Source organism: Sus scrofa, chromosome 11, assembly GCF_054392235.1.
Source record: "Sus scrofa isolate SSC_HxYL_T2T_F1_AM1 chromosome 11, Sscrofa_HxYL_maternal_Yorkshire_Landrace_v2.0, whole genome shotgun sequence".
In the NCBI taxonomy this organism is placed as follows: domain Eukaryota; kingdom Metazoa; phylum Chordata; class Mammalia; order Artiodactyla; family Suidae; genus Sus; species Sus scrofa.
Genome location: NC_139393.1, coordinates 56,242,484 through 56,267,641, shown reverse-complemented (window position 1 = coordinate 56,267,641; position 25,158 = coordinate 56,242,484). Strand labels below are relative to the sequence as shown.

Genomic DNA, 25,158 nt, shown 5'->3' with positions numbered 1-25,158 from the left:
AAGGGTAATGTGTAAGAGTGTACTCTGGAGCTGGACTGCCAGGGGACAAATGCCAGCCCTGTAACTTTAACTAAAAAGGTATAGACCTTGGCCAAATTAATATCTCCGTGCCTTGGTTTGCCCATTTACAAAATGAGGATACTTTATAAGTTCTATATGAAAGCTAAATGTACAAAAAAAGATAGCAGATGATAAGATTAGCTATTCTTGTTAAAATCTAAAATATTTTCTATACTAAAGAGTGAGTTTTAACATGAGAAATTGTATTCTCATATAATGACAAGATAGACAATTCGTTTTCAATAAAATGATTCTTAAATTAGAATATTGTTGCTAGTAAGGTACATACTAAACCCTAAAAGGGGTGTAAGACAAGTTTAAATTTCTCTCTGTAATCACTTAATAATTTTCACGTATATGTGTGTATATATTTTTTACCTTTTTATGTTATGACTGTATTAAATATATACATATGACTATATATATATATTCATAATGTGAGTCTCAATATTTTAACATAAAACCTGTGGTTACAAGGAAAGAAATGATGAGAAGTTAGTGCCTTAAAAATCACTAAAATTAGTTTGATGTGTTATTCAAGCAGTCTTCTCATTGGTACTAATATGTAACTATTTAATATGGAAGTAGGAAGATTTGGTACTGTAGTAATTTATTCATATAAAGCAGTATAAGTAAAACAGAAGCTTTCCTCTTCGTAAAAATTCTTTATAGGTCTTCGATCTTTGTAGATAAAGCCAAAGTTACTACTGTGGTTAAAACAGATACACTTGTGCTAGACCATTTGGAGTCTAGAAGGTGAGAGCAGTGCTGTCTGTTCCATTCAGATTACTACTGTTCATGGGTGCTTTTCAGAAGAAAGATTTCACTGCTGAAAGACCTCGTACTGAAGAGTATTGCCTAAGGGAAGTGCTAGGATTGGTTTCTTGAAGAAAGTCTAGAAATGCTGGTAAAGAGATAGACCTTATAGCTCAGCATAATTCTGACTGATAGGAAGAAAACACTCCCCTGCATTCTTCTAGTTCTGTTTTCAGTTTAAAGGAAGATGGCTTTTAAAACATATTTAAGGAGTTCCTGTTGTGGCACAGTGGAAACAAATCTGACTAGTATCCATGAGGATGTGGGTTCGATCCCAGGTCATGCTTAGTGGGTCTGGGATCCAGTGTTGCTGTGAGCTGTGGGGTAGCTTGCAGAGCGGCTCGGATTCCGAGTTGCTATGGCTGTCTGTGCTGTAGGCTGGCAGCTGTAGCTCCATTTCGACCCCTAGCCTGGGAATTCCATGTGCTGTGAGGGCAACCCTAAAAATTAAAAAAAGTATTAAAACTTTTATTTATTCATAATGTATATTTTAATGGGATAAATACTGTTTTCTCCCTTTTACCTCTCATTGGACAGATTCTATTTTGCCTCTTATTAGTTGGCATTAATGAGTTATTTAATTATGGTATTAGTATTCTTAGTATTAGAATTTTATAGCCACTTGATTGTTAATAGGGGATTAATATGGTTTACCAATTTATATGTTGTATTCTAATCCTTTGTAAACTGGAAAAAATTATTTGCCATTTTCTTCTTGAAATGAGAATTTGGATACATTTGTTGACTTTAGATGTGTTAATAGCAGTGATAACATGACCAGGTTTATCATCCTTTAATTTAGGGGAAATCCCCTTTATATAATAAGTAAAAATAAGTTAAAAGTTAAATTTTCCATAATTTCCACATTTAGAACTTAAAATATTTTAGGAATAAAAGTTTCTTTTTGTACCATATTTAAAGATATTTTTCTGTTTGAATACTAGTATACAAAATATTTTAAATTCTGGTTTATAGGTTTTCCATTTTTATTTTGTAAAATGCCCTTGTATAGTTTGTTACAAATATGAGTTCCTGGTCCAGAAATATTATTATACATTCAGTGATGATCCTTTCATAATAAGCAAATTGGCTCCGTAAGAGCATATCTCATTTCTAAATTTCATAATGAATTTCATAGATGAAAACAAAGATCTGTCATACACTTTATATCAGTGTCAGTAACCTAATTGGTAGACTTATTATCAAATCTAAATATGAAGTTATTTTAAAATTTAACCATCATAAAAATCCTTCTTGCAATTTTCTCTCTTTATTTTGTGACTAGAAAATATCACAAAAGAAACTGATTTTATAGCTATGCCTTTTGTTGTAGAACAAGTTCTTCTGGATCAAAATTCTCAAACTCCTCCTCCAAGCCCTTTCTCAGTACAAGCTTTTAATAAAGGGGCCAGTTGCAGTGCCCAAGGATTTGATTATGGACTTGGAAATAATAAAGGTAGGTGTTTAAAGTGAGTCTTTTATTTAACCTAACTGTAATCTTTTTATTATCTTCTCTTTCACCCATTTTTATTACTGTTTACCCACAAAACTTTATTAAAGTTTGTTCCTAGAAAACTATCAATCAAAATATTTATGAAGGTGTTCTTATTGCACTATTGGTTTTATACATTTTAATTTAAGTTTATAGTTCTTGCTTATTTGTTCCTACTTTATACTCATTTTGAATTTGCATCATAAAGATTCTGTGTCACTATATCCACTGAGAACTTTTTTAATTACCCACTTACAAGAGTAATGTTAATGAGCAAAAAAGAACTTTCCAAATGGTCCATTTAAAATCGGTATATTTAAAGTAATATTTTTAGGTAATATTGCACATCAGCTTTATTAAATGTGTGTGGTTTTGAATGTCTAATCAAGTTATCTTAGTTAAGTTAGAATTACATGAAATGGTATCTTTGGGTTTGGCATATGTAATGAAATCAAAAATTGTGAAAAGAAAAACAAGTCCCCTAAGCCATATGGATATAAAATGTATACATCTCTTTTTAGTTGCATTAATAGAAGGGACCAGCATCATGGACAGTCCAAACAACGGTTACTTTGGGATAATTTATGCCTAAATTTCATCCCAAATTCCATTTGTATGTAAATTCAAACATATTCACAATTCTTTCCTAGGAACTGGATGCTAACTCCCTCAAAATCAGGGACATGGTCAGCAGGTAGCATAGAGCTGCTGGGGATGATGGGGAGGAAGGAGAAGATAGCTCCCATGGAAATAACTTTATGGAAATGTTACTTACATGATTTCATAGTATTTGATTTCAAGAAACAAATATAGTGTCATAGTGTACCTGACTTTTAGAGCAAGTGAAATAATGAAATAATCAACAAAATACAAATTTATATCAGTGTAGAGGAAATACTCAACTGAAAATAAAATGATCTTGTTTGATATCTTTGTTACTTTCCACAAAGTGTTTTTATGAAGGAAGCCTTGCTACAAGATTTCTTTTTGGCTCTTCCTCCTGGGTTGGGTTGGCGTTTCTTACAAGCTTGGGTACTTGTCCGCTTGCTCATTTCCAGTAGCTCAGATTTCAGCCAACTTCAGCTAGATCATCATACTCAAGTAGGGAAACTGCTTTGTGGTGTTTTCTTCATGTCCCTTTCCTTCTACCACTGCCAATCCTTAAATTAAAATCTCAGTGTTTACTTACCACTATTATACTTCTATAATAATCTGTTTTAAATCCATGTTTAATTCAAATTGTATGCTTTCAGTCCCTAAAATGTCTAAATTGTCCTGATGGGCCATCACATTAAATCAGTCTTTAAGAGATAGTTTATTAAAATATCCTATGAATAAAAGTCAACTTTCAAGAGACACAAACATTGCTGAGAACATTTGCTATTAAATAGAAATAATAATGTATTACTTTTTAAAACTGTGATTTTTGGTGATACTGTTCAAAAACAGTGTGTACTTGTTTGGAGTTCCCACTTGTGGTGCAGCAGGTTAAGGATCCATAGATGGGACAGAGAAGTATTAAGAAACTTTAATCTGATTAAGTATATGTAACCTTTATTTATCTTACCTTTAATAGTAGTTTCCATTTTCTTTAACTCTTTATACTATCCAAGATCATGCAAAAAAAAAATTTTGCTTTTTTTCTTAAAACAATTTTGTAAAAGTTTTCATCATCTCTAAAATCCTCTCTGTGATCTACAGCATACACACCTCCGTGTATCTGCTTTTAAAAAATTAATGCTGTAGATACAGTTCTTCCCATATTAATCTATTTCTAATTGATGTTTCATTTAAAATTTCATTTGTTATGAAGTTTTATTATATTAGGGAATATGGCTGAAAAGGTAGCTGTTTTCTAGTTTCTGCATCAACTAGTCTGGATTTTTTCCATCTTCTTCAACTTCATTTAAATTGCTTTGTATATTTTTTTTCTCAAAAATAAGGATCTATAATCCATCCAATTACATCATTTCATATTTTAAAAAGCGTTTTTCTGATAATGTCCTTTGTATTTAATTTTAAGGAAAATGTCTGAATTCATGTTTGAGATACTATTGAAGTAAGGTAGCCCTTATTCCTTTTTTCTTACAGGTCTTATGGATTTGTATATTGTCTATCCAAGCAAAAGCGTTCATGTTTTAAAAAATATATAATTTCTTTTACAATGACAACTTTTAAAAAGAAAATTTATAGCTATAATATAAATGTATTACTACATAACTGTACTTTGCCTCTCTTCAGTTCTACATTAAACTATCAATACTATTTGTGTGTTTTCCACATGAAGTGTACTACGTATGAGGCAAGTGGATAATAGTCATTGTTAGATACTGTGTAGAAGAAATCATTTACTTAGATCTTCATTTATATTTGTATGATACCAAATCAACTTATCTTAGATACTTCATAGACCCTGTATTTTCTCATGCTGTTGCTAGATGTTGTATATGAGTTGAAGTGGATTTGTTTTTGTAGGTGGGCTATTACATAAAATTTTGGGGGGTGCATCTTTCATTAAAACAACATACAACATTTCATCCCTAATTTCAGGGTAACAATCACCAACTTCCACACAGTTCTGCTCGTGTTTTATCTGAATGTCATAAAGCACCATTTACTTCGCTGTTTTTGATGTTAATTAATAACAAGTTGTAGTTTTGACTGTTTTGCCCACTACAGGTGACCAACTGAGTGCTATATTGAATTCCATTCAGTCACGGCCCAATCTCCCAGCTCCTTCCATCTTTGATCAAGCTGCAAAGCCTCCCTCTTCCCTAGTCCACAGCCCATTTGTGTTCGGACAGCCCCTTTCCTTCCAGCAGCCTCAGCTTCAGAGTAAGTCTTGTCAGCCTTCCCTGTCTCATCACACCATTTCTGAAGCTTTTTTCTGAGTTGTTTATCAGTTACTAATTATCAACTCATCTAACTGGTTTTATTTAATGAAGATATTATCCCTTCCCACATTTTTGTAGCACTTAAGCTATTCTGAGCTAAGACATTCTGTGGCTAAAACATTTGTTTTTAAACGCTTTATTAGGTATTATAAAAATATGACTGTTAGACTTTCCATTCTAATTCCAGTACAAGGAAATCCATGCTATAATATATATTAAGAAAACCATTTGATTTAAAGTTTTCTTTTATACTATGTGTGACTATAGTCAGCATCTGCTGTAGGAGTAACTGTTATTATTTTACATTGGATTTTTGTTACATAGAGATGCCGCAAGAGAATAAATCTATCTCACTATAGCAGTGGGTAGAGGAGAGGCTGTACTGGGCAGGTTGGCTTGTGTCTTTTGAGTAACTATGGTATTCATGAAATGTATAGCAACTTAATTTTCAAAATTTTCTCTAAGTGTTTCTTCTCTTGCTTTTTTTGGGGGGGAGGGGAGATCTTGTTCTTGTTCTTATTCTTAATAAGTCAAACTGATCGTTCGATTCCAGTTCTGCCTTCTAGGATTTCTCTAGCCCTTTATCCATAATAGTTCATATTGATTGAGAAAATTGACCCAAACAATTACATTTACCTGAATCTTAATTTTTTTCCTTATAAGCTCCTGAAACGTCTCAAAGCTCCTCATGTGACTATAGCATGCTTTTCTTGGCCTTCAGTTCACATACTGGGTATAGAGTAGATAAACACACTCGCTAAATTGAGGTGGTCTATGAAAGTCTCAGCTTGCACATCCATTTGTTTGAATTCAAATGCATGACCTCCTTGCTTTACTTTAATAGAGTATGTTCGCAGTTAGACCCTAAGTTATTTTTCTACAAAAATGCTTTTATAACTGTTAATTAGGATTACTGAAGAGAATGCCACCCGGTTTAGTTTTTATTAGGATTCAGGGTAGTATTTAGTTAGCAACCAGTATTATACATTATGATATTATTAGTCTAAGGAAAGCATATAGAAGAGTATAAAACTTTTCTAGTTTGCACTATATATTAGGCAGGTTCAATTAAAGAAATTACTTAGTTGGGAGTTCCCATCATGGCGCAGTGGAAATAAATGAATCCGACTAGGAACCATGAGGTTGTGGGTTCAATCCCTGGCCTTGCTCAGTGGGTTAAGGATCCAGCGTTGCCATGAGCTGTGATGTAGGTTGCAGACACAGCTCAAATCTGGCGTTGCTATGGCCCTGGTGTAGGCCAGCGGCTACAGCTCCGATTAGACCCCTAGTCTGGGAACCTCCATGGGCCACGAGTGCAGCCCTAAAAAGCAAAAACAAAAACAACAAAAAAGAAATTATTTAGTTTATAAGTATAACTAGTATCAATTTCCAACTAATCTCTACTCATGTGTAATAGTCACTTTAACAGCTCTTAAAAGAAGAATTTCAGGGAAATAGAATAGTGTCGTGTAGGTGAAATAGTTTTTTTCTTCTTTGAAGAGTATTATAGAAGAATGAAAGAGAAGTGAAGCCTTAGTTTACACATTTAATGGAGCAATAGACATTTGACATTTAGATGTACCCAGGTTACAGGAAGTTTTAAAGGTAAAGACAAGGAAATAAAAAGGAAAAAAATCATAACCGTGCAGAATATGCATATTAGATATAAAATCTTAAAAGAGAAGTGACCCTTATTATCATGTCATATCAGCAGCAGACAAGAGAACTTAGGAATCAGGACCTTTTTGTTATACCTAAACGGTCATTGCAAGTCTTCTCAAACACTTCTCTAAACAAAGTATAATTACTGTTTTTATCTTATCAAATTATTTAATAAAATGCAAAATAAATTACAGGAGTTCTTATTGTGGCTTAGCAGTAATGAACGTGGCTATGATCCATGAGGTTGTGGGTTTGATCCCTGGCCCCACCCAGTGGATTAAGGACCCAGTATTGTCATGAGTTGTGGTGTAGGTCTCAGATGTGGCTCATATCTGGCATTGCTGTGACTGTGGCATAGGCCGGCAGCTGCAGCTCCAATTCGACCCCTACCCTGGGAACTTCCATATGCCGTAGGTGCAGCCCTATAAATAAATAAGTAAATAAATAAATAGCAAAACAAAATGTAAAGACCATAAGAAAATCAGATTTGTCTCTTTTTAAAGTATAATGGGTGTGTAACTAACATTATGTCAATACATTGTTGTGCATGTTGTGTCTAAGTGTTACCGGCACCACCACTTCCTTTACCATTGCCTTGGAGCACATTTGAAATCCTAGCCTAGAAATGTCTCAAATTTACCAGTTTGCCTAATCATTACTTACCTCTACTCTGATGATAAAAATTACTTAGATCTTAGGCGTTTCTGTTATGGCTCAGCGGTTTACGAACCCAACTAGTATCCATGAAGGTGTGGGTTTAATCCCTGGCCTTGCTCAGTGGGTTAAGGATCCAGCACTGCTGTGAGCTGTGGTGTAGGCTGGCAGCTGCAGCTCCAGTTTGACCCCTAGCCTAGGAACTTCCATATGCCACAAGTGCGCTCCTAAAAAGCAATATATATATATATATACATACACACACACACACACATACATATATATATTATACACACACATAAATATATATATAATATAAATATATATGTCACTGAAGTTTAACTACCAAATTCCAGAAACCAGAAGTCTTAATCTTAGCACAACTAAAAACAAATATGGAATCTAAAGATCATTTAATGTTTTATAAGCAAATTAGAATTGTAGTAATCACATCTTAGGAAAATTAAATGTGGCAGAGTGTTGTTCATTGTTAATACTACCTAAGATATTCATTTCTCAATTTGTTTAGAAGATGGCTTGTTCATACTGAACTTCCTTTTACTAATTAGTGAAAAAAGAATCATTTTCGCTTATACTTTTGTGATTCTAAAATAAAATATTTATAGAAGATTGCATTTACTAGTTCTTATTTATGCTGATAGTACCATGTACACAGTACTCTCCTCGAGCACTTTGGTACATTGTCGTTTGAGATAATATCTCCATTTTACAGTTAAGGAAGTGGAAGCTTAAAGAAGATAAATGATATGCCCTAGAAAGATGTGTAATAAATGGTAGAGTCAATATGTGAGGCCAGATCTGCTGACTGCAGAGGCCATGTTTTTAAATAGCTTTATCTTCTAATAAATACTGTAAAAATCTGTTGTTGAATATATAGTTTTTAAATTTCTGTTTGCATTTGGTTCTAGCATCTAGAGTATTAGCTTTGTTTGGCTTGATTATTTTACCCTTTACAGTTTAAGATTGTAGCATGGTTTGAAAAGAAGAAATTTCCTAAAATCATAATTCAAGTTCCCAGCTAAGTAGACCAGCTCCATAGAAACGCATATAAACTGCCCCCATGTCAACTTTATGAGCATTATGATCAGTATTTCTTTATTTTTTTTTCCTGCTAAAGCATAGGATTTTTTTTTTTTTTAGTCTTTGGAATTGAAAATATCTGGCACATTAATTTGGTCATGTTTTTAATTAGCAAAATTGTACATGCACACATACATACATACATACATACATACATACAATTTCAGCTGTTATTCTAGTGAAATTACAGAAATAAAAGTTACTAATTTTTCTTGTCTTGCCATATGTGTATTGTACAAAGGCATGAGAAAGAAGAGGGGTGTGTATATAAACTTTTCCTTTACTGATCTATAATTTACTTTATTTCAGAATTACGTATGTAGTTTTTAGAATCGGTAAGCAGTTTGGCAATAAGCTTCTAGTGGACTGAGGTGGGAAATGGTATGTGCCTGCTTTCTTTTAAGAATACGGCATTCTTTATTTTCATTATCTTTTCTCATCTCTTTTTAAAGCATTATTTAAATCACATATCCTCTGACAGTGTCTTACATATAAGCACTCAGGAAGTATTTATTGACTATAAATACTTAAGATTATCACATCTTCAGTGTAAACCATTAATTTTAGATCATGTGTTTGTTATCCTGTGATCAGTATTCCCAGGATTTACACCTTCAAAATAGAGATAGACTGTTTCAGTAGTAATTAAATCCAGCTATAATGTCACGATAGGATATCTAATAATTCTGAGTTTATACTGATTGAATCTTACATAGACATAGATCCTCCAGTGGAAATACTGTATTTTACATAACTATTTAACATAAGCATTTTCTGGCTGCTGTCCAAGAAGCCAAATAATTTGCTTTTATTTATTTATTGTAGAAGAAAATGTTAAATAGAGCATTAAAACAATTTATGATTCTCCTAGAGATTTTAAACATGTAACAAACATATTTATGTCAAAGTATATCATACTTTCAAGCCCAGATAGGAGAGCTCTAGATTACTTTGCAACAAGAGTTTGTTATCCACATGTATCATTCTCAAATGAGACAAAAAATTTTCTACATGTGACAAAAGAGTCCACTTGAGTATCTGCATGCATATTGGTTTATGTTTGAGAATACTAACATAGATTAAAGCACTCGTGTTTACTTTCTTAGCTTATAAAGATATAGTGATATATATATATATAGTGAAAAGCTTTAAGCTCAAATTTCCCCTCCAGCTGCTTACTAACTTAATTTACTTGACACACCCTTTTTACCTCATCTGTAAATGAAGTGCCTAAAATCTCATCTGTTGATACTGTTACTGCCTTTTGATGCAAACCTTTGTCGTCTCATATGCTCTGAGGAAAATTAGAAGAAACCACAGTCTCAGAAAAAGCAGTCTATCCTCTGTGGACTGAGTTGCAGGAAGGAATTTGGAAAGGCACAAATGAGGTTTCCTAGCTGCGCCCTAGCATGTTTTCACAGCTTAACTTCATTACTGGTTTTGAGATTAATTCTTCATATGGTAACACTATATTCAGATGTTAGTATGAATATTGGTATAAAATCCAGGTTTGGTTCTAAGACCTAGACACCATTTTTATCCTGGATTGTAGTCACCACTCAGAATTTGTCCACTTGTTTGCCTGCCCACTGTGAGCTGTGGTGTGGATGGAACACTTGAACGGGAGACCTGTGTTATAATTGCTGTTCTGCCTCCAGTTAGTTCAGTGAAACTAAGCTGATTTCTCAGATCCTTTTCCTCTTTATAATTTTTTGTCCTGAAAAATTATATGATATCAAAAAGATTTTATAAAATCAAATAGTCAAGTTCAATAAAATTTTTCATATTTGACCCTATAGCATCTGTCACGATGGCCAGTACACTTACTTCAGTTTGGGCTCTAACATCCCTACAAATCCTTATCATTTTAGTCATGGGCCACAATTTCTCTTCACTCAGCATCGCCATCTTCACTGTGGTCAGAAAGCTTTTACCCATGTTGCCTTGCTTCTTCATCAGCACTCACTTCATCCTGGAATTTAAACCAAAGAAAACACTGCTGTTGTTTAGAAGACTGTGTGCCCTAGTGCATCTCTTTGCTTTCACCTAGCTAGATCTGACCTTTTATCTCTCCCTTTCCTCCCATCTCCTTATTGGCTACTGTTTATTCTACCCTTCCTTCCCATTTTTCTTCACTGGGTCATTTATTCTTCCATCATCTGTTTGCCTCCGTTTGTTAAATATCTAATCTATGCTAGGTTATAGGGACCAGTAAGGTAAAGAAAATATCATCACTAATCTTGAAGGGCTTTTGGGATACTGTAGAAGGCAGCCATGTTTAAAAAAAAAAAAAAAAAAGATAACATCATTTTAAGTCCACAGGAGCAATATTCAAAGGATGTTTGGGAAACATAGAAGAAAAAGCCCTGGCTTAGCTAGGAAAGGTTGGAGAAGGCACTAGAAAAAGAGATGGCCCCTTATCAAAGTGTTGAAGGACTCATAGGAATTTATCAGGCAGTGGTGGGGGTGAGGAAGGAAGGAAAGATACAGGAGCCTTCCCTCCCTGAGAAAAGCATGAGCTAAGTTATAGACATCCACTGACTCAGCAGATACTTACTGAGCACCACCTACATATCAAGCACTGTTCAAAGCACTGGTCATACAAAGAATCTTGTTTGGGAGGCTTTCTCAGTAATCCAGGCAGGAAATAATGGTGGCTTTATCAGAGTAGTAGCCAAAGAGATGGTCTTAAATCATGGAATACTGGATATATTTTAAGGGGAATCTATAGGATTTGCTTAGAGATTGAGCAATGAGAAAATCAAAATAGCAGAGGGGAGATCTAAGTTTTTTGCATAGGCTTTTGGAAGAACGTTGTTTCCATTTACTATGGGGACTGTAGGAGAACCAGGTTTGGCAGGCAAAAACAAACTCTTAATTTTGGACATTATGTTGGTATGCTACTCTTGCATAGCAAGCCTCCCCAAACATTACTTAAAACGAGCACTATTTAGTTCACAATTCTCTGAGTTGGCACAGTAGGCTGGTACAGCTGGGTAGTTGTGATCTTGCCTGGGATCCTTCATGCATCTGTAGGTCAGCCAGGTATTTTTGCCTCGAGGGTAAGCTGGTCATGGCTATCATTAAGAAAGTAATTAGGTCAGGTGTCTCTTGTCATTCAGCGGGCTAACCTGGCTTTGTCTGCCTGGACAGTACAGGACTCTGAGCAAAAGCATGTGTAGTCTTTGGGCTTGAAACTGATAGAGCATCACATCTGCCATACTCTGTTGATCAAAGAAAAACGCTTAAGTTCAAGGATGGAGAAATAGACTCCGCTTCTTAACGGAAATTGCTGAAAATGGGCATGGATACAAGGATAGGAATAATTGTCACAATATTTGCAAATGATTGGATATGTTAAGTTCAAAGCTCCTATTAAACGCAGTAGAGACAGCAAGTTGAGGTTGATATATGACCCTGGAGTTCAGGGGAACTCTCTGGGCAGGACATGTAGTTGAGAGTTCACTGGCTTCGAGCAGAATAGTTTGAAGAGCGAATTAAAGCAGGAGGAAAGTAGGTATAGACAGAACAGAGAAGATGCCTAAAGACTGAGCCCTGGGGTACCTCGGTGGTCAGACATGAGAGAGAGAAGGAGAGATCAGCAAAAGAGACTGGGAAGTGACCACAGAGATAGGAGGAAAACCAAGTGAGTGTGGTGTTTCCAAAAGCCAAGTGATGTATTTCAAGCAAATAGTGGTGAACTGTATCAGATGTTGCTGTTGAGTCAGGTAAAGTGAGGATTGAAAATGGACCATTGGATTTAGCAACATGGAAGTCATCAGTGATCTTGCTAGGAGCAACTCCAGTAGCATGAGATGCCTGAGCTCAATTAGAGTAGAAGGAATTAGAGACAGTTATTATAGACAATTCTGTCAAGATTTACTGTAAAGAGAAGGAAAAGAACATAAAATGAAGCCAGGACAGAGGATGTGGAATCTGGAGAGATTTTTGTTTGGTTTGATTTTTCATGGAGAAAAGGTTGTATTTTAATGAGAATGATCCAATAGAGAGAAAAATTGCTGATGCAGGAGAGAGGGGAGAATTCTTCCATGGGAGAGGGGACAGGATGTAGCACAAAGTGAAAGGATTGGCCAAGTAGCAGCAGAAATAGTTTAGCTATCATAGCAGGAGAGGGAAAAAAAAAATGTGTACTGTTAACAGCTTGAGAATGTTCTCCATTTGTTTTCTGTTTCGTTTGCTCTCTCAGTTAAACAGGAAGCTCAGTTAATTCATCAGCTCAGAGTTAGCTTGGGGAGAGTGTGCTGGTGGTTTGAGGAAAGAAGAGAAGGTATAAAATAGTAATAGCTAATACATGTCAATCATTTACCACATAACAGGCACCACTTTAACCACTTCAGAGGAAACAACTCATTTGATCATGTTAGAAAACGTGATTCACTTGAGAAACTAAATGCATTTGTAGCTTAGAGGTTACTGTCCTAGTGGGTGTATCTTACCCTAGAGAGGAGGGGGCCAAATCATGAAGAGTCCTGTGGGCTGTACTTAGTAATTATTTTTGTTGTTGTTGTTGTTGTTGTTGTTGCTATTTCTTAGGCCGCTCCCGCGGCATATGGAGGTTCCCAGGCTGGGGGTTGAGTCGGAGCTGTAGCCACCGGCCTACGCCAGAGCCACAGCAACACAGGATCCGAGCCGAGTCTGCAACCTACACCACAGCTCACGGCAATGCCGGATCGTTAACCCACTGAGCAAGGGCAGGGACCGAACCCGCAACCTCATGGTTCCTAGTCGGATTCGTTAACCGCTGCGCCACGACGGGAACTCCTGTACTTAGTAATTAGACTGTATCCTGTAAGCACAGCAAGTAAAATGGAGAGAGCAGATGAAGGAAATACACAGTTTTGCAGAATTTTAAACAAAAAGGAGTAATATGATTAGTCTTAACATTTGTCAAAGATAAATGAAAATATCATGAAAAAGGTCGCAGAGAAAGAGGGCGTGTTAGAGGCAGGGAGTCCAGAGAAAAGCGAAATAGGGCTTAAACTAAGGTAAATCACAGTGGGGACATAGAAGAAGGAACACGTTTAGAAAAATTTAGAAAGTTAAATTGTGCGGAACACGCTAGTTACAGTTAAGGGAGCCAGTCTAGAATGACATCCAGTTTTCTGGTTTGGTTTTGAAAAATCATAAGCTTACCCAGTACCAATACACAGAATAAAAGGCAGATTTTAAGGAAAAATGAGAGAGTTCCCATCATGGTTCAGCAGAATCAAATCTGACTAGTATCCATGAGGATGCAGTTTTGATCCCTGACCTCACTCAGTGGGTTAAAGATCTGGCATTGCCATGAGCTGCAGCATAGGTCCCAGACACGGCTCAGATCTGACATTGCTGTGGCTGTGGTGTAGGCTGTCAGCTACAGCTCCTATTCGACCCCTAGCCTGGGAACCTCCGTATGCTGCAGGTGCGGCCCTATAAAGACAGCAAAAAAAAAAAAAAAAGGAAAAATGAGTTTACTTGGGTAATGTGGCCTCCAGTAAGAATTGAATATGAAAAACATTTGGCATTTACATAACTGAAGATGGCTTTGTTGACTGACTGACAATACTTTTTTTTTTTTGGTCTTTTTGTCTTTTTGCCTTTTCTAGGGCCACTCCCACAGCATGTGGAGGTTCCCAGGCTAGGTGTCTAATCGGAGCTGTAGCCACCAGCCTACCCCAGAGCCACGTCTGCAACCTGCACCACAGCTCACGGCAACGCTGGATCCTTAACCCTCTGAGCAAGGCCAGGGATCGAACCTGCAACCTCATGGTTCCTAGTCAGATTTGTTAACCACTGTGCCACAATGGGAACTCCTGACAATACATTATTAAAGTATTCACATATACATTCTTAGTAAAAATGGATCATTAAAGCATTGTCATGACTTTGCAATTAATTTAATTCAGAAAGTATTTTTTAAAGTATCTCAATTTTATTTTCATATTAGGTCTGCCATATCTCCCACCTTCCTATTCTCTATCTTGTCACTTAGCCTTCGCAAAACTAAAACTCAAAGTTTCTCTCCTTTTTTTGTACAGTTTTATTGAGCTATAATTGATATACAAGAAATTGCACTTCTTTAATGTATACATTTTGATGAGTTTGGATATATGCATACACCTGTGGTACCATCACCATCATCAACTAAATGTTTATCTTTTAAATGATATTTCTCATCCTTTATCATTAGAGATTATCTTTCTCTCCCCCGGCCCTGGTCCCACACCCATTTGGTTGTTAAAGAAATAGGTCATCTGATGGTATGATTAACTTCTAGTGTTCAGGGGGCCTAAGAAGTTATCCAGCTCTCATTTTGGAGGTAAGAGAATTCTCAGTGAGCTGCCCAAAGTTATACAATTAGTTGGCAAATTTAAGACTTGAATAACAAACTCTTCACTCACTTCAGTGATTTTTTTTTTTTTCCTACAACATCTCAGTTATCTTACGTTGACTGTAAAAACTGGGAAAGAAAAGAGGCCGTCTAGTCTAACCTTCTTATTTTATATCTTAAATCCCTCAACAACATTCTGATGAACTTTTGCTAGATGGGAAATTCACAATATCACAAAGGCAGTTCTGGTTGTCCGATCTTCTCAGCCTGTTAGAGAACATGGAAACAAAAATCCCTTCCTCATCCCTAATAATAGCAATAACAATAATTAATAATAATGATAATAATAAATGAAACATTGCCTCTGCTTTATCCATAGATGACACTTTTCCCAGGCTTGAGGCAGTGAGCCAATGCCTGCTCTTTCTTTTCTCCAAACGTAAGCATTCTGTCCTTAAAAGCTTTTTTGTGTTCAGTTTTAGCTCTGTGCTATATTAGCCTTGTGTACTTCTGAAGTCAGAAGATGTATTGTTACTATTTTTTCCCTTGCAGCTAATAAGCAGTTTTTGGGGAGCCAAAATTTTTTTTATGAGAGCAGCCCCATCTTTGACTCAAGTTATTACTTAAGGAGCGATTCTTTACTTGGAATGTTTTTAAGTAATTCTTTATAAGACCTAGGGTACATACATACACTCAAGATTTTACTTAGAATTTTTCTACTTTCAGCCTCCACAAACTTAAGTGACATGCTTTTTCCTAATGTTGTATCCATTAACCATATTTACAAAGAATTTAATTTACTGTATATTCACTAACATGCTACAAATATGTTTTATGCAAGTGCAGTTAGGTCTAGAAGTCATTTAGAGACATGGCATGTTTTGGGGGCTTATCTGCCTTACAGATTTCATCCATCTGCCTTTCTACATTTGTAGCATATGGATTAATGTTATATTCTAGTGAGGAGCTTATTTCTATTTTATACTTAAGTTGGAAGTTTTGTTCTAGCTTTCATTCCTTTATAATTCATTTAGTATACCATCGTTTATGTAAATAACATTTAGTTCCTCTTCAGTGTTTTAAGCTCCTTTTCTTCTGATACGTTTACTAGGATTCTGGATTTATCAGTTATGTAGTGATACTGCATCTACAGCTGTCAGTCCAGACAGCTGCCATTTAGGGTATGTAATTATCATCACTATCACCTTATTCTAAATTCTCCAAAACCTCGATAGAAGTGGAACAGTAATTATCCTTATTTGTACTTATTTTGTATCTGCATATTGTTCGGTTGCTCAGATATTTTGGCCAGGTTGAAGGTATAATTTATATATTGCCTCCTAAATAACCAATAAGCTAGTTTTTTCATAGTAATTTCCAGAGAGTTCTCATTGCAGCTCAGCAGGTTACGAACCCACCTAGTATCCATGAGGATGCGGGTTCAATCCCTGGCCTCACTCAGTGCGTTAAGGATCCAACATTGCCACAAGCTGTGGTGTAGGTTGCATATATGCCTCGGGTCCCATGTTGCTGTGGCTGTGGCATAGGCTGGCAGCTGCAGCTCTGATTCAGCCCCTAGCCCGGGAACTTCCTTATGCCACATGTGTGGCCCTAAAAAGTAAAATAATAATAAAATAATAATAATAATAGTAAAGTGTGTGAGTCAGCATCTGTTCCGCAGAGAAGTTCATGCTGTCCTTTTTTTAGATTCCACATGTAAGTGATAGCATATGATGTTGGTGTCTTACTGTCTAACTTCACTTAGCATGATAATTTCAAGGTCCATTCATGTTGCCGCAAATGCTATTATTTCTTGGCTTTTAATGGCTGAGTAATATTCCACTGTGTATATGTACCACATCTTCTTGATCCACTCCTCTGTCGATGGACATTTAGGTTGTTTCCATGTCTTGGCTATTGTGAATAGTGCTGCAGTGAACATTGGAGTACATGTGTCTTTTCAAGTTATGGTTTTCTCTGGATAGATGCCCAGGAGTGAGATTGCTGAATCAAATGCTAATTCTATTTTTAGTTTTCTGAAGACTCTCCATACTGTTTTCCACAGTAAAACAGTAGTGTGGTTGCACCAATTTACATTCCCCCCAACAGTGTAAAGGAAACCTTTTGTCCACACCCTCTTCAGTATTTATTGTTTGTAGGCTTTTGGATGATGGCCATTCTGGCTGGTGTAAGGTGGTACCTCATAGTGGTTTTGATTTGCATTTCTCTAATAATGAGTGATGTATAACATCTTTTCATGTGTTTTTTGACCATCTGAATGTCTTTGGAGAATTCTCTGTTTAGATCATCTGCCCATTTTTTTGATGGGGTTCTTTGTTTTTTTGGTATTAAGCTGCAGGAGGTATTTACAAATTTTGGGGATTCAGTGGGTTAAGGATCTGGCATTTCTGTGAGCTGTGGTGTAAGTTGCAGATGTGGTTCGGATCTAGCATTGCTGTGGCTCTGGCATACGCTGGCAGCAACAGCTCCGATTAGACCCCTAGCCTGGGAACCTCCATATGCCATGGGTGTGGCTGAAAAAGACAAAAGAAAAAAATAAATAAATAAAATGTTGGAGATTAATCCCTTTTCAGTCACTTCATTTGCAAATATTTTCTCCCATTCTGTAGGTTGTCTTTTTGTTTTGTTTCGGGTTTCCTTTGCTGTGCAGAAACTGTTAAGTTTAATTAAGTCCCATTTGTTTTTACTGTCATTACTTTAGGAGGTGAATCTGAGAATATATTGCTGTGGTTTATGTCAGAGAGTGTTTGACCTATGTTTCCCTCTAAGAGCTTTATAGTATCTGGTCTTATATTTAGGACTTTTATCCATTTTGAGCTTGTTTTTGTGTGTGGTGTTAGGAAGTATTCTAATTTGATTCTTTTCCATGTGGCTGTCCAGTTTTCCCAGCACCTCTTATTGAACAGGCTGTCTTTCTCCACTGTATATTCTTCCTTCCTTTGTCATAGATCAGATGACTAGCTGCGTGGATTTAGTTCTGGGCATTCTATCCTGTTCCACTGATCTATATTTCTGTCTTTGTTCCAGAGCCATACGATTTTGATGTCTGTAGCTTTGTAGTATAGTCTGACGTCAGGGAGCCTGATTCCTTCAGCTCCATTTTTCTTTCTCAGGATGGCTTTGTTTATTCTGGGTCTTTTGTGCTTCCAAACTTTAAGAAATTTTGTTCTACTTCTATGAAAAATGTCCTTGGTAATTTGATACGGATTGCATTGAATATGGAGATCGCCTTGGGTAGTGTAGTCATTTTGATAATATTGATTCTTACATTCCCAAGAGCATGGGTATGTTTTTCCATCTGTTTGTGTCATCTTTGATTTCTTTCATCAGGGTGTTACAGTTTTCAGAGTACAGGTCTTTGTCTCTTTAGATAGGTTTATTCCTAAGTATTTTGAAAAACTTTCAAAAACGTATGATTTCCAAAGGAAACAGGTTGGGGGATGGAGGATGGGCTGGGGATTTGGGATGGAAATGCTGTAAAATTGGGTTGTGATGATCGTTGTACAACTATAAATGTAATAAAATTCATTGAGTAATTTTTTAAAAAGACTGAGTAAACATAATTTCTCTGGGCTGCAATTTCATTTTCTGTTAAAGTGGCATCTAATATAGTGATTCGGAGCACAGACTGGAGTCTGAATGCTGGTTGTGCCATTAGTTCAAGATCTGGTGCAATGCACCTAAAGTTTCTTGGTATTTGCACCTATCCAATGGTGATGATAACAGTAGCATTGCATTCATAGTGTTATTTTGCAAATTAAATGAGTTAATAATGTAAAGTGCTCAGAACTGTGGCTGGCATATATTAAGATAAAGAGTTTGTTAAGAATAAAGGAAATTGTTAATAAATTGATTATATCTAAATAAGCCACCATATTTAAAATTGCACTTTGATTTCATATTCTGTGACTTGATAATATCAATAGGTTAATTAAAATACCTCTTTAAATGTGTTATTAAAGAGGTTACCCTTATTTAAAAATAATAATAATAGGAGCTTCTGTCATGGCTCAGCAATTAACAAACCCAAGTAGCATCCATGAGGATGCAGGTTTGATCCCTGGCGTCGCTTAGTAGGTTAAGGATCCGGCGCTGCCATGAGCTGTGGTGTAGGTTGCAGATGCAGTTCAGATCCTGCGTTGCTGTGGCTCTAGTGTAGGCCATCAGCTACAGCTCTGATTCGACCCCTAGCCTGGGAACCTCCATGTGCTGCAGGTGCGGTCCCAAAAAGATAAAATAAAATAAAATAAAAATAAATAAAATAAGTAATTTCAAGAATATCTGAATTATAAGTTAAACTTAAGCATTTGCTGCCTGTTGTAAGCGTCTGTACTGTCAAAATATCTGAAGTTCTGCTCAGAGAAGAATGCAGATGTATGATTATCAGAGTTTAAATTGAAAATTAAAAATTGAAGAAAGTCAGGAGTGCTGTTCTGTCATCCTGCCATAAACTTGACAGAATGTTGTCATCATTGTTTATGAAAGATCTGCAGAATTAGATCCTTCTTGTATCTAAAAAATATGTATACACACATAATGTAGATGTGTCTAAGCACAAACAGAACACAGTGAAATTCAGATGCCATCATAGACTTATTTATAGAAGTTCTTCAAGTGCTTTCAGTTTCTAAAATTTATTTTAATTTCAATTTCAATTTATTAGCATGACATCCAATAGTTAGACTGATACTGTAAAATCTGTAGACTGCAGACTGATACTGTAAAATCTGTAACTGCTCTGCTGCCTGCCTAAGATTGACAGTGAGACAAAGAGAGAAGCAAAAGTAGATATTGAAGATGATTATTGCTGCAAGTTGTTATTTGTAGTATCCCAGGAGAATGTCTGTGAAAAAAAATTCCCATCAATATTGTCTCTTATCTGAGTGTCAGGAATGATGATATATGCAAAGAGATTAGACACTTGACCTCTTGAATATATGTATTTCCCCTATAGGGTCCTTCCTACTATCCCATTTTAACATTGCCTACTAGTAACTTGGTAATGTCGCAGCTTGAAAATAGTACATTTTAGCCTAAATTCAATGCTAAATTGAGCATGAGGCCAAAACGTGTTCTTTTGAAATAGCTGCTGTGAGTTTTATTTCATATAGTTGTGATATTTTTGAACTACCCCCAGCTTGTGGAAGTTTATATCAGACTCTATCAGTAGTCAGCTTTGTTATTACTGATTCTTATATGTAAAATTCAGTATTTGTGATCATTGCTCAATTTTTTTAATGAGATTTAATTGATTTATAATATATTAGTTTAAGGTACACAACACAGTGATTTAATATTTGTATAGATTATACTCAAAGTGTTTACAAAATAATAGCTGTATTTCCCTGTGCTATTCAGTGTCCTTATTGCTTATTTATTTTATACATAGTAGTTTGTGTCTCTTAATCCCATACCCCTATCTTGTCTCTTCCCTCTCCCCACTGGTAATGACTGGTTTTGTTCTCTATACCTGTGAGACTGTTTCTGTCTCATTTTTATAAACATTTGTTTTATTTTTTAGATTCTACATGTAAGTGATAACATAGAGTATTTGTCTTTCTCTGTCTGACTTATTTCACGTAGTGTAATACTCTCTAGGTCCATCCACATTGTTGCAAAATAGCAGAATTTCAGTGTTTTTTGTGGCTAATATTCCATTGTATACATTCACTTCATACATGTCGGTTGGTTCTCATCTACAAATAACAAATATTGGCAAGGATGTGGAGAAAAGAGAACCTTCATACCCCGTTAGGATTGTAAATTGATGTAGCCATGTGGAAAACAGAGTGGAGATTCCTCAACTAAAAACAGAAATGCAGTATAACCCAGCAGATTCACTGGGTATAATACAAAAAAATGGAAATACTTTTTCAAAAAGATACATGCACCCCAGTTTTCATAGCAGCATTATTTATAATTGCCAAGATATGGAAACAGCCTACGTGGTAGTGACTGAACACTAAAAGAGTATATGCCACTTTCTAAATCTCGGAAATGCAGTTTCCTGTACTGCCACCAGATGGTGACAGGTATCTTGATTCTTCTATTGTTTTGTCCCAGTACGGTTCTGGAACAGCAAAACCACAATTTGTCTTTGTCCAACTGAAATGAGAATGGCTTCCTTTGTTAAAAAGGAAAGTTATACTGTTTTATTTCTATCATTATCCTTGGTAATAATTTTTAATACAATTTACAGTAAGTTCATTGTTTCTGTGACCGGAGAATGAATGAAGTACCCCAGGGAACTTGATATATGGGATTTAAAACAAAAAATAAATGATATGTAAAGAACCATGTTGTTAATAAGGATATATTTTATACCAAAAAACCTTGGCTTGAAATGAATACTGAAAGAAAAAATCCCCTGCTTTTGATATTGTTTTAAATATTATCCTCCTTAGTTAACTATATTATGCACAAATAAATCAAAATTCTACAGAGATGAATTTAATAATTAGCTATGTCTGTAAAGCCAAAGAACGGGCGTAATCTTCATCATATGTATAAAACTTTTAGTTGATTTTTTTTTTCTTTTGTGCGTGGATAGCAATGTATCTGTTAAGGATTACTTCACTTTTTAAATTGAAAGATAAAAATATTTTTAAAAGTTAACTGTTTCAAAGTATTTTAAACATGAGCAAATTTTATGAAAATTAAATGTGTAGGATAAGTGTTATATGTAGTCATAGCTTAGTTTCTTTAGGCACTTAACAATAACCTCTTTTAGACTTTCAAAATGTTTCTTCTTATTCACTCTGAATCATACCTAGAAATCCGGTCTCTTTAGGCTTTGTAACATATTGAAAGGAATTCAAGGCCGTTTTGGCTTCAAAACCTTTTCCAGGAGTTTGTCCTTAAACCTGTAGCATCTTACCCTTCAAGTGTCCTTCTAACTTTGTATGGGTGCTTTGAATCCAGATAGTATTCTGATTTCCTGTTCCTGTGTCCTGCTAAACCCAGACTTCATAGATTTTAGGGGCCAAGCTACAAGACTGTATCCTTGTATTAGCAGTTTGAATTGCCCTTGAATTCCAGTCAAAAGCTGGCACTCTCCTAATTGATATTTTCAGTGAGAGTTGCAAACTATGTATTTATTATATGAGACAGAAATGGCATAAGAACTCCTTTTGCAGTGCCTGGTACCTTTTGAGCTTTATAGACTTTAAAAGGAAAGATGCTAAAAATATTAAAATTTTAGCATTTTTTTTAACCTTGATGAAGATGACTTGATGGCATGTTGTCCATCTCTTCATCCACTTGAACCACTGTCAGGAGTCTTTTCAGTTGTCCTTATCCACACAAACTGCTCTGGTCAGTCTGATTTTTGTTTTACTAAGTTCAGTTGTCAGCTCTAAAATCTAAAGTCTCATTTTACTTGCTCTATTGGCAGTATTTGACAGGATTGATCTTTCTTCCTTGAAACACCTTCTTCCTTTGCCTGCTGGATAATTCCTACCTCAGCTGTTCATTTCTGGTCTCATTTTAACACCCTCCTTCATTCTGTATTCCTAGGAATGTCCCAGGGCTGTGTTCTCTCCTAGACCTTGTTCTCTAGGTGGTCTTATCCAGGCATGTAGTATTACTGAACATCTGCATGCTTATGACTCCCAAGATTATCACCACTGGACCTAGCATATATCCATTGTCTGTCTCCTTTTGCCAGAGGATAAGCTCCATAAGAGCAGGGACTTCATTTCTTTCATCATTTTATCCTCAGTTCCTGGGATAATGTCTTATACATTATATACACTCAGTATATTATATGGAAGGACTTTTTAGTTTTTGAGTAGTTCATCTTTAATCTTGGCCATGAGTCAGTTATTTTTCTGTTTTGAGAAAAGTGTGTGTTGGGAGTTCCCATTGTGGCTCATTCAGGTTACAAACCCAACCAGTATCCATGAGGATGAGGGTTCGATCTTTGGTCTCACTCAGTGGGTTAAGGATCTGGCATTGCTCTGAGCTGTGGTGTAGGTCGCAGACACGGCTCAGATCACACCTTCCTGTGGCTGTGGCATAGGCTGGCAGCTGTAGCTTCTATTCGACTCCTAGCCTGGGAACTTCCATATGCCACAGGTGTCACCCTAAGAAGAAAATTTTAAAAAGTGTGTGTTGTATCCCTTTTTTATTTCAGTAATATTGAGAAAGTTATCTCCTTATTATCTGAATTTATTTCAGCTCAGTTATTACATTTATTTTATTGTCCTGAGTTAAAAATTTAAATAGTGGATTTATTTTCAGATTTATAGTTTTTTTTTTTTAGCATACTGCTTTTGAAAGACTGCTTTAAAAGTTCTATTAATTCTTTGAAAAAAAGTTAATTTTTTTTTAATTTTAAGTACTTCATTTTCTCCATGGTAAATCATTAATGTGTCTGACATTTTCAGTGATTTGTAAGTTTTCTTTGCTTTGTTTGTGTCATGAAACTTTATAAATATAATTTGGTATCAGTAATAAGATCTATAAAACAAATACTAAATATTGGTAATAGTACTAACATGTTTTACTGAAAATGGACTCAGGACAGTATTCAACCATAAATGTCAACTTGGGTCCATTGTGAGATACATAACTGGAAAAATTATAATCATGTTTCCATACAGAAAACCAGGTGACACTAGGTTAAACTGTAAGTAACATTTCTTTATCTCTCACTGTTTACCAAAAGAAAAATTACTTATAAACTTTAATTTATAAGTAAGTGAGCACTAAATTAAAGAAAACTGAGTTAAAGAAATATTAGCCTAAAAAGAAATGCTCAAATTTGATTTATCATAAGTGCTATGAATGTTTTTAAAGCTAACTCATTTAGCGCTGTCATTATTAGTCTAAATTAATTAATTTGACCTTTGTTTTCACTTTTAATTTTAGAGAAATGTAGAAAAATTTAGCAGAATATAAACTTTCTAATGACAGTCAGAGTTGCGCATACCATTTGAAATGCTTTGTTTCTGCTTGTGTTCTCTGCTAAATTTTTTTTCCATTGAATCTGTGCTGCTTCTTTGCCAATGTTTTCCACTGTAGAATCTCCATCTCGCAACCTTGCTTCTCGTGAGCGCTTTTACAAAAATTATGGTGTAGCTGGGCCTGCCTCTGCTCTCTCATCTCTGTCTCACAAACTGAAGGGTGGGTATGCGTGCGTTCATGGATGGGCCATTCTTAATAAACACAGGAGGTTTCAAGAAAGAAGTTTTAGTTCACCTCAGTCATTTTCATCTCATTCCATATTTTAAGATTAAAATTTATCATTTTATTTAAAATTGATGTTTGGGGGTAATTTGTAACATATCTGTTCAATATTGTAATATTGGTTATCCTAATTGATATGCCTGTTTACTGTATCTGTAGGTTAAATATTTATTTAATTTCAAGCCTATATGAGATCTTAAAAAATAAGTATGTAGAAATAAATGCCTTTGGAGAATTGTAAAACCATTATTGTCAGAACAAGGTGGTATATGTGTAAACTATAAAGCCCACTGTGATCTCTAAGAGTATAGCATCTCATGTGACAGGTTAACCTTAGACTCATTCTTCTGTTATATAATGTAAAAATAATTTTCCTATCTTAGTTTTTTATGAGAAGTAGTTTGGTAATTAAATGTTTTAATTGTTCCTTAGTTTTGAGGGCTGACCTGTCTGGCATGAGTTTTCCTTATAGTATTTCTTAGCCATTTAGTTTTAATATTTTAAACTTAGAAATATTTAAAGTATCGAGAATTGATAAAATGTCAGACAATTTTAAAATATGCTTTGGTCTTTTAAAATACTGTCAATGCCTAATCACATTTTTTATCTTAAAATAGTATTTAATTAAACTTTTAAAATCTTGTATTCTTAGAAATGAGTAAAACAGTTTTACATTTCTCCTTTGTACAGTTCACAGTGATGTTATATAATGTTAGGCTATAAAGCCTGTTCCCTGAAGTATATAGTGATGTGTAACCCGATATAAACTATATACAATGGCATATCCTATTACAGTGTAGTATTATGGTATATTATAGGATGGTATCATAAGCCTTTTATTTGTGATTTTGGCATGAAAATTATGCAGGCTCTTAGTAAATGAATACTTAAATGTTTAACATTTTTATTTATTTGTTTGAATGTACTAAATTTTTACC

At 35.2% G+C, this 25,158-nt stretch overlaps 1 protein-coding gene across 38 annotated transcripts in view; it reads left to right on the top strand.

Annotated features, from left to right (window-relative positions):
- The window catches only part of MYCBP2 (MYC binding protein 2), a 268,897-nt gene that overhangs the window by 184,913 nt on the left and 58,826 nt on the right, over positions 1–25,158 (top strand). For 11 of the 38 annotated variants that reach the window (XM_084982011.1, XM_021065739.2, XM_021065737.2 and 8 more), the window contains 3 exons: positions 2,210–2,332; positions 5,024–5,203; positions 24,056–24,157. In XM_084982011.1, coding sequence (XP_084838137.1) covers positions 2,210–2,332; positions 5,024–5,203; positions 24,056–24,157 — 405 coding nt within the window. The remainder of the gene's footprint in view (positions 1–2,209; positions 2,333–5,023; positions 5,204–24,055; positions 24,158–25,158) is intronic. The other 27 variants (XM_021065747.2, XM_021065743.2, XM_084982006.1 and 24 more) reach the window with 4 other exon arrangements.